This window comes from Anolis sagrei, chromosome 1, assembly GCF_037176765.1.
Source record: "Anolis sagrei isolate rAnoSag1 chromosome 1, rAnoSag1.mat, whole genome shotgun sequence".
Classification (NCBI taxonomy): Eukaryota; Metazoa; Chordata; class Lepidosauria; order Squamata; family Dactyloidae; genus Anolis; species Anolis sagrei.
In genome coordinates this window covers 162912069-162924746 of record NC_090021.1, presented here as the reverse complement: position 1 = coordinate 162924746, position 12678 = coordinate 162912069, and the positions used below count along the sequence as shown (strand labels likewise).

The 12678-nt window shown below is 46.6% G+C and overlaps 1 protein-coding gene across 4 annotated transcripts in view; it reads right to left on the bottom strand.

Moving 5' to 3' along the window:
• The window catches only part of ADARB1 (adenosine deaminase RNA specific B1), a 79146-nt gene that overhangs the window by 9466 nt on the left and 57002 nt on the right, over positions 1 to 12678 (bottom strand). For all 4 annotated transcript variants that reach the window (XM_067469893.1, XM_067469899.1, XM_067469888.1 and 1 more), the window contains 2 exons: positions 10606 to 10754; positions 8579 to 8747 (listed from right to left, as the gene is read on the bottom strand). In XM_067469893.1, the coding sequence (XP_067325994.1) occupies positions 8579 to 8747; positions 10606 to 10754 (318 nt within the window). The remainder of the gene's footprint in view (positions 1 to 8578; positions 8748 to 10605; positions 10755 to 12678) is intronic.

Sequence of the window (12678 nt, the reverse complement as noted above, 5' to 3'; positions counted from 1 at the left end):
CAACATGTGAGTGTGGAGAAGAGCAAACTACAGACCACCTGCTGCAATGCAACCTGAGCCCTGCTGCATGCACAATGGAGGACCTCCTTGCGGCAACACCAGAGGCACTCCAACTGGCCAGATACTGGTCAAAGGACATTTAATCAACTACCAAGCTTGCAAACTTTGTGTTTTGTCTGTCTGTCTGTCTGTCTGTTTGTTTGTTTGTTTAAAAAATGCAACAGAACTGTTTAATCTGCTCCTGACACGATAAATAAAATAAATAAATATCCCAGATTATCTAGCATTGGAGACTCAAATAATCCAGATTAAAGCAGATAACCTGGGACCAGATCCTGGGATATAGGGCAGTATAGAAGGGGCCTCTGACCCTGAATCTAACTAATGTCTATCTATGACTAACTCTTGCAACATCTCAAATTTGCCAAATTCCCACTCTGACTAATTGTCATACTTACCTGCCTTTTAAAAATTCTTTCAAACATTCAGTTGATCACCAGTCTCTTAATATACCCAGTAACTGCAAAAAGACTTGATTTGACCTTACTACCATATGTTACATGGGGTGCAAATGCATAAGAAATCACTGCCTTGAGAACATCATCCCCACAATGAAGCACTGTGGTGGCAGCATGGGGATGCTTATTCTTAGCAGTGACTGGGGCCCCTTCCACACAGCTGAATAAAATCCCACATTTTTTGCTTTGAACTGGAATATATGGCAGTGTGGACTCAGATAAGCCAGTTCAAAGCATATATTGTGGGATTTTCCGCCTTGATATTCTGGGTTATATGGCTGTGTGGAAGGTCTCTGGGACAGTGGTCTGGACTGTGAGCAAGATGGATGGAGCCAAATGCAAGGCAATTCTGAAGGAGACGCTGTTTCGGTCTGCAAGAGACATGGTGGTTTACTTTCCAGCAGGATGACCCTTAACCAGTGGTATCACACTTGTGGCCCTCCAGGCATTTTAGACTTCAACTCCCAAATTACTGACCACTGGAGAAACTGTGGTCCATCTAGAGGGCACAAGTTTGACACCTCTACCCTAAACCCTCAGCTAAAGAAAACCCCAAATGATTTTAAAAACCATGCCTGAATGTCTTGAATGATCCTGAGTGCGTCACAAGAAATTCAATGTGCAGAATTGACAAATATGAATTTAATATGATGTGTGGGAATGAATGGAAGAATGGAAGGATGTGTGGTTGGAGTTAAAAATGTTGGAAACACCAGTATAATATTAAGACCTGCAATGACTAACAGCTGCTTTCTGGCATGTGATTAAAACCTGCTAATAAGATCTGAAGAGTAAACTCTGATAAGAATTGGGACAGTGATAACAGAAATGTTTGCAACATTCCTTATGTTAAGAAGGAAGTCAACATAAGGTCAACACCAATCAAGAAGATCAACACCTGGTCAGGAAACGGAGATGGATCCAGGATGGAAGATGTCTATCATTAATTTACAACTTTTGGACTACACAAGCAGAATATTCCTATAGTCTTATATTCCTATAATGCTCAAATTGTGACCGACCTGAGGAGTCTGGCTCACCCGCTATGCTCTGCTCCATGGGAAGGAAAGAGATAGCGTGCCTATGGAGAGTGGCAGATTTGCACGCAGAGGCGGCCCTAGGTAATTTTCAACAGTAAGCAAACAGTATTTTGGCACCTCCCCCCCCCCCCCAACCAATCACTGATATATATTTTCTGTTCGTCGTGGGAGTTCTGTGTGCCATATTTGGTTCAATTCCATCATTGGTGGAGTTCAGAATGCTCTTTGATTGTAGGTGAACTATACATCCCTGTCAGGACTCGGTTTCCTGGCCTTGGATGTTGGCGCAAAAAACCGGATTCCTGACATGGAGAACTGATAAGGAATTGCAGCTGGTGGCCTTGGGAGGGGCCGTTGGTGGTTTGGCGGGGAATATTGCGCAGGATCTTTGTCAGGCGGGAAGAGGGGATTCGAATGTGGGGGAGGGTATATAAGGGTTGACTTGCGTCTGTGTGCCAATCCTGGCTTTCATTGTGTATATGCATCCAGTAGTAAAAGTTTCCTGTCTGATCACGGATTGGCGTCCTGTGTCATTTCTGGGAGCGGCTGCTGTGAGCTTACATTAAGCCAGGATTGCTCGGTGCCATCCCACGGCTGTGGTGAGGCATCCCTATGCAACAGGAGGAAGATCCAACGGAAGGGGGAGAGCCAGCATCCCCTTTCGAGAATGCGGAAGAGGAGCTGGAGAGAGTGAATGCCTTGGCTTCGTCGACTGCGTACGCCCAGCCCAACGGAGTCACACAGAGGCGAGTGAAGGGGGCAGGGGCAGCAACGAGAGAAAGCAGCGGGCTAGAGTTTTCCTCCCCGCAGAGGTTGGATTTCCTGGAGGAAAAGATGGCATCAATGCAGACCACCCTCGCGATGATGTCAAAAGTGATGGAGAGGCTGGCCCCCCTGTTAGAGGAACCACCACCCCGAGGGGAATCGATGTGGAGCGCGGGGGAGAGGAGTGACCGGGGACCCGGGGCACGTCCTAAAGCGCAGACAAGTTGGAGGGCTACGGCGGAGAGCGATGAGGAGGAGGAACGACCCCGGGGACTGGCGTCCCAGCAGACGTTCCTGGTGCCCCCGGCCGGAGCCGGGCGCGGCACAGGGCGTCAGGAATTGCCCCCGGAGCAGAGAGGGCTCCAGGGAGGGCCACCGCGAGCGGAGAACCGGGAGAGGCAGCCCCTTCCATACCAACCTAGGAGGGAGGAGCTGAGGATCGAGTTCGGAGGAGAAGCCGGGAACCTCGCATACTTCCTGACTATGGTGAGGGGATATCTAGAAGATAACGCCCTTACCTTCGGGTCAGAGGCAAGCAGGGTGCGAGCAGTGGGCGCAGCACTGAGAGGGGGAGCAGCGGAGTGGTACGTCCAGCTCCACGCCAGGCACGACCCATGTTTGGGATCTACAAGGCGATTCCTGGCTGCGATGGAGGCGCGCTTCAGGGATCCGCTCGAGAGGGTCCGGGCGAGGGAAAAGCTGCAGACGATAACCCAAGGACATCGTTCCGTATCCGAGTACGTGGAGGAATTCCGGTTGAGGGCGGAGAAGGTCCCAGAGTGGTCCAACACCACCAAAGTCCAGATCTTCAAAGAGGGCCTGCGGAAGGAAATCTTGACCTGGGCGCTTCATCGTGACGACCCGGAGGAGATAGGCGGATGGATTGAGCTGGCCGGCCGCATCGAGACGACCTTGGCCCAGGTCAAGAGGCATCAAGGAGCGGCGCCGCAGCAGACGAGAGCAAAGGAGGAGAGTCGGAGGACAGAGAGAGGCACGGTCGGGAAAGCCCCAACCGGAGGGCCCAAGGAGCAGAGGGGCGGCTGTTATGTATGCGGTCGCCTGGGCCATCGGGCTGCCGAATGCCGACAAAGGAAAGGGGGAGAATCCCATTTCCCAAAGTTCAAACCGGCTGCAGGGAAGAGAGCGGAGGAAAGCCCCCCTTCTAGGGCCCCAGTGGGAGATCTGGTGAGTCACAGCCCAGGAATGCTAGTATTCCCGATCAGGCTAGAAGGGGAGGGGAAGTGGGCCAGCTGCAAAGCCCTCATGGATTGCGGCTGCTCAAGAAACATTATGGCCCCAGAGTTAGCAGACGAACTGAAATGTGAGAAAACCCCCTTGCAGAGCCCCATAGCATTCTCGCAGCTAGATGGGTCAGTGGCGGCTGGGGCCCCGGCGCGATTTGAAGTAGGAGAAGTGAGATGTAAAGTGGGGAGCTGGGAAGGCAGCATAACCTTTGTAGTATCCCCTATGGCCACTTACAATGTAATACTGGGGATGCCATGGTTAAAGGAAGCCAACCCACAGATCAATTGGAGGGAAGGCAGCATAACATTCCAGAGCGAAGAAAGGGGAAAATGTTGCAAGGGGGAAGAAAACACGGCGGGTGGGGTGCAGGAAATTCCCCCTGAGTACAAAGACTTTGAGGATGTGTTTGACGAAAAGGAGGCGGACCAGCTTCCCCCTCCTAGGAGGGTCGAAGTAAAGATTGAACTCAATGAGGATGCCAAGTTGCCTAGGAGTAAATTGTACCCCATGTCGGTCAAGGAGATGGAGGAACTGAGAAAATATATTGAAAAAAACTTGGCCCGAGGGTTCATAAGGCCATCCGAGTCACCCTTGGGAGCCCCAGTGCTGTTTAGGCACAAAAAGGACGGTTCATTGAGACTGTGCGTGGACTATAGGGGGCTGAATGCAGTGAGCACCACCAACAACTACCCCATGCCACTAACCAAGGACTTGCTGTCGAGGTTATCAGAAGCAAGGGTGTTCACGAAAATTGACTTGATCGAGGCCTATCACAAGTTGCGCATAAGGCCTGAGGACAGATGGAAAACGGCGTTTGCCTGTGCGCTCGGCCATTTTGAATATTTAATTTGTCCGTTTGGACTCAAAGGCTCTGGATCAGCATTTATGCAAATGATTAATGAGGTGCTACACCCATTATTGTATCGCGGGGTGTTTTGTTTAGTAGATGATGTAATTGTGTTTACACGGGATAGACGATCTCATGTCAAATTGGTGAGAGAGGTGCTCCAGAAATTGAGGGAGGCAAAATTGTTTGCAAAGCTATCAAAATGTGAGTTCAATAAGGAACAGATAGACTTCCTGGGGTACCGGATATCCAAGGGAGGGATAGCAATGGATCCGGCAAAGGTGGAGGATGTCAGGGGGTGGAGCCCTCCCCAAACGCGCAAACAGTTGCAATCATTCCTCGGATTTGCAAATTTCTACCGGGGGTTCATAGAGGACTTTGCGCAGATAACATTGCCCTTAACTGAACTGCTCAAAACGAAGGGAAAGGGGGAAACGGTGAAAGTGCGGTCCCCGGGAGCGAAGCTAAATTGGTCAGCAGAGTGCCAAAAAGCTTTTGAAGAACTGAAACGCAGGTTCACTGAGGAACCAGTGTTAATCCACCCCGATTTGACCAAACCATTCATAATCCATTGTGATGCATCAGATTGGGCTTACGGGGCGGCTCTGATGCAAAGGGATCCAGAAGGGAGGTTGAAACCCTGCGGGTTCATCTCAAAAAAGTTCAGCGAAACCGAACGGAACTGGCCGGTGTGGGAGAAGGAGGCTCTGTCAGTGGTGAGGGCTCTAGAAACGTGGAGGCACCTATTAGAGGGAAGCGGCATCCCCTTTGAAGTGTGGACCGACCATAAAAACTTACAATACCTCACCTCACCCAGGCAATTGTCAGCAAAGCAAATAAGATGGGCTCAGTATTTCAGTAGATTTGATTTTAAGCTGCGTTTCCAAAAGGGGAAACAAAATGTGGTTGCAGACACGTTGTCGAGAATGCCGGAGGATGAAGGGAGGGGGCGAAGCCCGAAGGGGAGCGTATTCTCAGAACAGCAGTGGGGCATGGCAGTGCAAACACGAGCGCAAACGGAACGCAGCCAGAGGCTGGTGGGGGTTGAGAGCAAAGACGGAGGATGGGAGGAGGAGATAAGACAGGCATGCAGGGAGGATGAGTGGCTGGAAAGAAATAAGGAAAAGGTGGAATGGAAGGATGGGTTGGGATTTGTACATAGAAAGTTATATATCCCAGGCAACCTGAGGGAAAAAATGATGATCAGATGCCACGGCAGTAAGGGAGCGGGACACTGGGGAGTAACGAAAACCCTGAAAATGTTGGCACGTCAGTGTTGGTGGCCAGGGATGAGGAATGACACCAAAATGTATGTATCTCGGTGCAATGCGTGTGCACAAAGTAAGGCAACCCCACAAAAACCAACGGGGTTATTGCAAAAGGTGGCAGAACCATCACAACCGTGGAGGGTAATTGCTATGGACTTTGTGGGCGAACTCCCAATTAGCCGAGGTCAACATTACATATGGACGGTAATGGATCTGTTCTCAAAGCAAGCGCATTTCATAGCGCTGCCTAAATTACCATCTGCAGAGAAATTGGCTGAGCTATTTATCAAACACATCTATCGGTTACATGGTTGTCCAGACCAGGTGATTAGTGACCGAGGGGTGCAATTTACGGCCCGGTTCTGGGAAGAATTCATGCAGTTGATGGGGGTGGAAAGGACCCTGAGTTCAGCGTTCCATCCCATGACCAATGGGGGGGTCGAACGCACGCAACAGACCTTGGGGCTGTTCCTAAGGACATACACCAACCAATGCCAAACCGATTGGGCCGATTTACTCCCGTTTGCAGAAATTGCGTATAATGGAGCCTGTCACGCATCCACAGGGAAGTCCCCCTTTGAAATAGTGTACGGCATGGAAGTAACCCCTTTATCCAAACTGCCGAGTTGGGGGGAAGAGCTGGGGAGGAAGGAGGGATGGCCGGACAAAATGAAGGCGAACTGGGAGGAGGTGGCAAAATCACTACGAGAGGCCCAACGAAAATATAAACTATTTGCAGATCGGAAGAGGAGGGAGGGTGATAGGTTGGAGGAGGGGGATTTAGTGTGGCTGAGCACAAAAAACCTCAAGCTAAATACCCCCTCTCGGAAATTGTCTCCCAAATATATTGGCCCCTTCAGAATTTCTAGCAAAATAAACGAAGTGACATATACTTTGAAACTCCCTAAGGCATTGGGGAAGGTACACCCAACATTCCATTGTAGTTTGCTAAAGAAATACCAAGGCCCGCTAGACAAAGAAGGGACATAATGGTGACGTATGCTTCCCTTCCAGGAAGAAGAAGAGGTGGAGGGGGACGTTATGTCAGGACTCGGTTTCCTGGCCTTGGATGTTGGCGCAAAAAACCGGATTCCTGACATGGAGAACTGATAAGGAATTGCAGCTGGTGGCCTTGGGAGGGGCCGTTGGTGGTTTGGCGGGGAATATTGCGCGGGATCTTTGTCAGGCGGGAAGAGGGGATTCGAATGTGGGGGAGGGTATATAAGGGTTGACTTGCGTCTGTGTGCCAATCCTGGCTTTCATTGTGTATATGCATCCAGTAGTAAAAGTTTCCTGTCTGATCACGGATTGGCGTCCTGTGTCATTTCTGGGAGCGGCTGCTGTGAGCTTACACATCCCAGTAACTATAACTTGCCTATGTCAAGGTCTATTTCCCCCCAAGAGTGCCTCAAGAGCGCCCCTGGGCAAAATCAACTATACTGCAAATGCTTACTTTGCGTAATGTGTTGAGCCGCCCCTGTTTCCACGGGAGCAGTCTGGTCACTTTGGGGCTTCTTTCTCAAGGGAAGAGGAAGAAGTGTGCTTTTGAAATCTTGGATTTTGTGCAGGGAATCAGGCTGTATGGAAAACAGGGATCTGGTCCTTGGCATTGTGCATTTCAGCGTTTTGAAGTTATGGCATTATGGAAATTATGGAACTGTGTATTGGCAGGCTGCAGGAAAGCAGGGTCTGGCCTAAGAGGTGCTTCTCCAAGGATGAAGAAAAGGATATGTTAATATTTGGGTGCATGTGGATGAATGTGTGTACATGTGTGTGAATGTTGAGTGAAAATGTAACTCCCCTTTGTTTTGTCGAAGGCTTTCATGGCTGGAATCACTAGGTTCTTGTAGGTTTTTTCGGGCTATAGGGCCATGTTCTAGAGGCATTTCTCCTGACGTTCCGCCTGCATCTATGGCAAGCATCCTCAGAGGTAGTGAGGTCCCCTTTGTTTGTTTGTTAACCAATGTAATCGTAAATCCAATGTAGTTGCATAAGAATCTGTATGTCTGTATGTCCAATGTCATTTTTTGTCTAAATGTTTTTCTGTAATCTGATATACCCTCTCACACTGGAAATTGCAATTAAAAAAACCTATGCTTCAAAGTCATTCATGACAAGTGTCTTGAAGATTTGTCAAGAGAAATGGACAAAAATGGTAGGGTCCAGATGTGCAAAGCTGATAGAGGCTTAGCCAACACAACTTGTAGTGTAATTGCTGCCAAAGGTGCTTCTATCAAACATTTGCTCAGGGGAGTGAATATTAATGCAGCCAAGAAATAATAGATAGTTTGGTGATTGTTTTGCACTTTCATCCTGAAATAAAAATATTTTGTCAACTATATCATGCATACTAAGTGCTAAGGATGGTAACAATGCCAACCTAGCCCATATCAGTGTCAGGATATAGCTCAACTACACATGGAGGGGAATTAAAAACATATTTTACATCTTACAAAGGGAGCATTGTTTTAGTTTCTCCCTTCCGGGAGTGAACCTCAAAACCAAGAATGTCTCTGTAAACACTTCCAAATTGAGAAAGCAGCATAGAGATTGGATTTGACATGAGATGAAACAAGTGGGATGCAGTGGTGGACAATGTGTTTGCATGCAGATTTCACATTAGTTGTATTTCCTGTTGTGGACATTAGGACTATAAATGGATACTCAGTGTTTGTTTTTTAAAAAACCCCTCAGTTTTCCTAATTAAAATATGTACAATTGAAAATTTTATAAAAAGGGAAAACACAGCCAAATAAACAAACATGTAGTCAATCAACTTCCCAGGATAAAACTTTCAACAGAACTCAGTACAAACACCATGAATTGTATTGCTGAATCATGTAGGATCCAGCCATGTGCAAAAGCTGTCAGTTCAGCAGAACAGAAAAAGCTTACCGGGCTATCTTATCGCTGCATGACATAGTGAGCAGTCTCTCTCCCTGCAGTACTCCATCCCAAGTCTGGATAGTTGTGGTAGATCGGACAGGGATGGTTCCTTCCCCAGATTCAATTTTCGTCCGTAGCTGCCCCCTTGCCTTCCGGTTTGGATGTCTGTCTCCCTGATCTAAGTGACAGAAGGGGCCAACATAACTGATCATAAAACAGAAAGTGACTACTCATGTTAATGCGGTTAACTGTGCTTTCTAAGAAAGTTTAGTACTCTTTTCTGCTACTCACTGAAGACAAAGAAGGCAGCAAGTTAAACATGAGCCAACAATGTCATGTGGCGGCAAAAAAAGCCAATGGGATTTTTGGCCTGCATCAATAGGAGCATAGTGTCTAGATGCAGGGAAGCCATGCTCCCCATGCTCTATTCTACCTTGGTTAGACCACACCTGGAATATTGTGTCCAATTCTGGGCACCACAATTGAAGAGAGATCTTGACAAGCTGGAATGTGCCCAGAGGAGGGTGACTAAAATGATCAAGAGTCTGGAGAACAAGCCCTATGAGGAGTGCTTTAAGGAGCTGGGCATGTTTAGCTTGAAGAAGAGAAGGCTGAGAGGAGATATGATAGCCATGTATAAATATGTGAGAGGAAGTCATAGGGAGGAGGGAGCAAGCTTGTTTTCTGCTTCCCTGGAGACTAGGACACGGAACAATGGCTTCAAACTACAAGAAAGGAAATTCCACCTGAACATTAGGAAGAACTCCCTGACTGTGAGAGCAGTTCAGCAGTGGAACTCTCTGCCCCGGAGTGTGGTGGAGGCTCCTACTTTGGAAGCTTTTAAGCAGAGGCTGGATGGCCATCTGTCAGGGGTGCTTTTAATGCAATATTCCTGCTTCTTGGCAGGGGGTTGGACTGGATGGTCCGTGAGGTCTCTTCCAACTCTAGGATTCTATTATTCTAAGGCAAACAAAGGCAGCAGAAACAATACTAAGTTCAGAGGCATTGAGAAATCAGGGATATATACTAAGAGTAGGGATGTACATTAAGAAATGTTATAAACATCTCATCCATGCAAATTCACAATCAAGACTTTCTTCACTAACATTTTCTTCATGCATTCCATAATTCCTGTAAGGGACCAACTCTGCACTTTAAAATTTTCGAAAGCAGCTTACAAGCAAAGATGGAGCAGTAAGGTAGAAATTGCATGTACCTAGTGTACAACACAACATTGCCACAGATTATGATCTGCATAAGCACAATACATTTGTTTCTACATAGTTTTTATCATGTATGAAATGGCCGCAAATGGTATCTATCTTTTTCTAAAGCAGTGTTTCTCGAACTGTGCTCCACCTGAATGTTTTGGACTTCAGTTCCCAGAAATCCTAGACAGTTTACCAGCTGTTGCCCCCTGGTGGCACAGTGGGTTAAACCACTGAGCTGCTGAACTTGCTGTCCAAAAGGTCAACGGTTCAAATCCGGGGAGCGGGGTGAGCTCTCGCTGTTAGCTCCAGCTTCTGCCAACCTAGCACTTTGAAAACATACAAATATGAGTAGAATCATAGAGTTGGAAGAGATCCCTGACAGATGGCCATCCAGCCTCTGTTTAAAAGCTTCCAAAGAAGGAGCCTCCACCACACTCCGGGGCAGAGAGTTCCAGCGGTAAATCAATAGGTACTGCTCCGGTGGGAAAGTAATGGCGTTCCATACAGTCATTCCAGCCACGACCTTGGAGGCATCGACGGACAACACTGGCTCTACAGCTTAGAAATGGAGACGTGCGCCACCCCCCAGAGTCAGACATGACTGGATTTAATGTCAGAGGAAACTTTACGTTAACAGCTGTTAGGCATTGTGGGAGCTGACATCCATAACATCTGAGGAGCACAGTTTGAGAAACTCTCAAACTCTCATGATGGAATTTAAATGTTTTTTAAGAAAAGAAAAATGAGATTTGTATGAACTACTGAAGTGGCCAGTGTTGTTTTTATATCTCAAACATCTTTACTGGCAAGGACATTGGCTCTTACCTTCTTGGGCTGCTTCGTGGGGTGAAAAAATCCGAGCATCGCCACAAGGAGAGGTGCTGATGTAGAGATGAAACTGGACATTTTCTTTCAATTTAAAACCACCTTGTTCTGACCTGATAAAAATAGATTTTTGTTGCTCTTCCTTATTACTGGAACAAAGAGAGAAATATTTGAGAGTGAGCTCTTTTGAAAAGAATAAAACCCCACATAACCAACAATTCGTTTGAGCGGATTTAGATGCTGGGCCACAATAGTATGCCTGCTACAATAAATTAAAAGATATATTGAATTTAGAGGCTTAATGATAATTCCGTCCTCCACATAACTGCATTTTTCCCCTGCAGAGTCTTTTTAAAAAAGGTAATTCTATATACAGTACAGGCAAAGAAGACTCCCCTCACACACAAAAAAGCCAAAAAAGAAAAGAAAAGAGACGGGAGTTAAATGAATACACAAAATAGTATAAGACAGCAATGTAATGACATTTACATTTTCAATAGAAGAACGTACAATCTCACAATCTCAAATGCTCACTTTAAAAAACCCACACAATCTAAAGACATTTTCAGATTCAGTAAAATGTAGAATATGTCAGGAAGGTTTAAAGATCCAGCTTTATGAATTAAGGAATGGAATTTGAATATGGTTTTAATCCCTGTTTTAACACTGCAACATGTTATTATTGTCCTCTTGTGATTTGATTTATTGCTGAATGTTCTATTTTACTTGTTTGGAATAGTTTAGTCTATTCTTGTATTTTAAGGCATTGAATGGTTGTCTTTTATGTCGTGAACTGCCCTGAGCCCCCATGGGGAGATAGGGCGGGATAGAAATAAAGTTTTACTTACTTATTTACTAGAAAATGAAGCTCCTTATTTAAAATTTGATGCATGTGGGAACTATCTGAAATTGTTCACTGCTAACAAACTATGTCTACTATCACAATATTATTAACTCATGATATGTTGTAGTATAGTCTCCTGGTAACGCTATAACTGATAATAGGAGTAGTAGAGGAGGGAAGAGAGGTGCCCAGAGTTTGGACGAGGAGCAACAAAGAAAGAGAATTAGGGAAATATTCATGTCACCTACAGACAAATATTCTTTTGAGGGTTTTTCGGAAAGTGAAATGGAGGAGGGAGATGGGAGTAGAGGTGCAAAAAGGACTACTTGCGAGCAAGAGTCAGACGAGGAGTATCAGAGGAAACGGATTCATGACATACTTACTGCTCCTACTGAAGAAGAGGATTTTATGGGCTTTACAGGAAGTAATGGGTCTGGGAGTAGTGACGAGGAGGATGATGGGTTGGACTGGACTCATGTGCAAGAAGTCAGAGATATGTGTACACAACCTATGTCCAGTGATACCTTTGAAGGGTTTTCTGGGGATTGGCAATCTGGTGATACATGGGGAGACCTAAGTCTTGATAAGTTCTGAGAGTGCCTTGGACTGCGAGAAGATCCAACCAGTCCATCCTCCAGGAAATAAAGCCCGACTGCTCATTGGAGGGAAGGATACTAGAGACAAAGTTGAAGTACTTTGGCCACATCATGAGGAGACAGCAAAGCCTAGAGAAGACAATTATGCTGGGGAAAGTGGAAGGTAAAAGGAAGAGGGGCCAACCAAGGGCAAGATGAATGGATGGCATCCTTGAAGTGACTGGACTGACCTTGAAGGAGCTGGGGGCTGACAGGGAGCTCTGGCGTGGGCTGGTCCATGAGGTCACGAAGAGTCGGAGACGACTGAATGAACGAACAACAACAAAGTCTTGATAAGACATGGAAAAGTTGGCGGGATGGGTGTTGGCGCTCAGCTGTAGAGGCTAAAGCATCTGACAGTGATGAGGAAAGACTGGAGGACAGTTCATCAACAGATAATGACTTGTAAGATAAATGTAGGCACTGGAGTAATGAAACTTTGCAGAAGGCAAAGTGTTGGATTTGAGCCTGGGTCTTTGTCGCTGCCGTTTCTCTTGTTGGGTCCTGGAACTACAGGTTGCTGCCTTCTCTGTGTATCAACTGGCTTGGAATCTTGTAAGTGCTGACTTCCCCTCTTCTTGACTTTGGATTGCT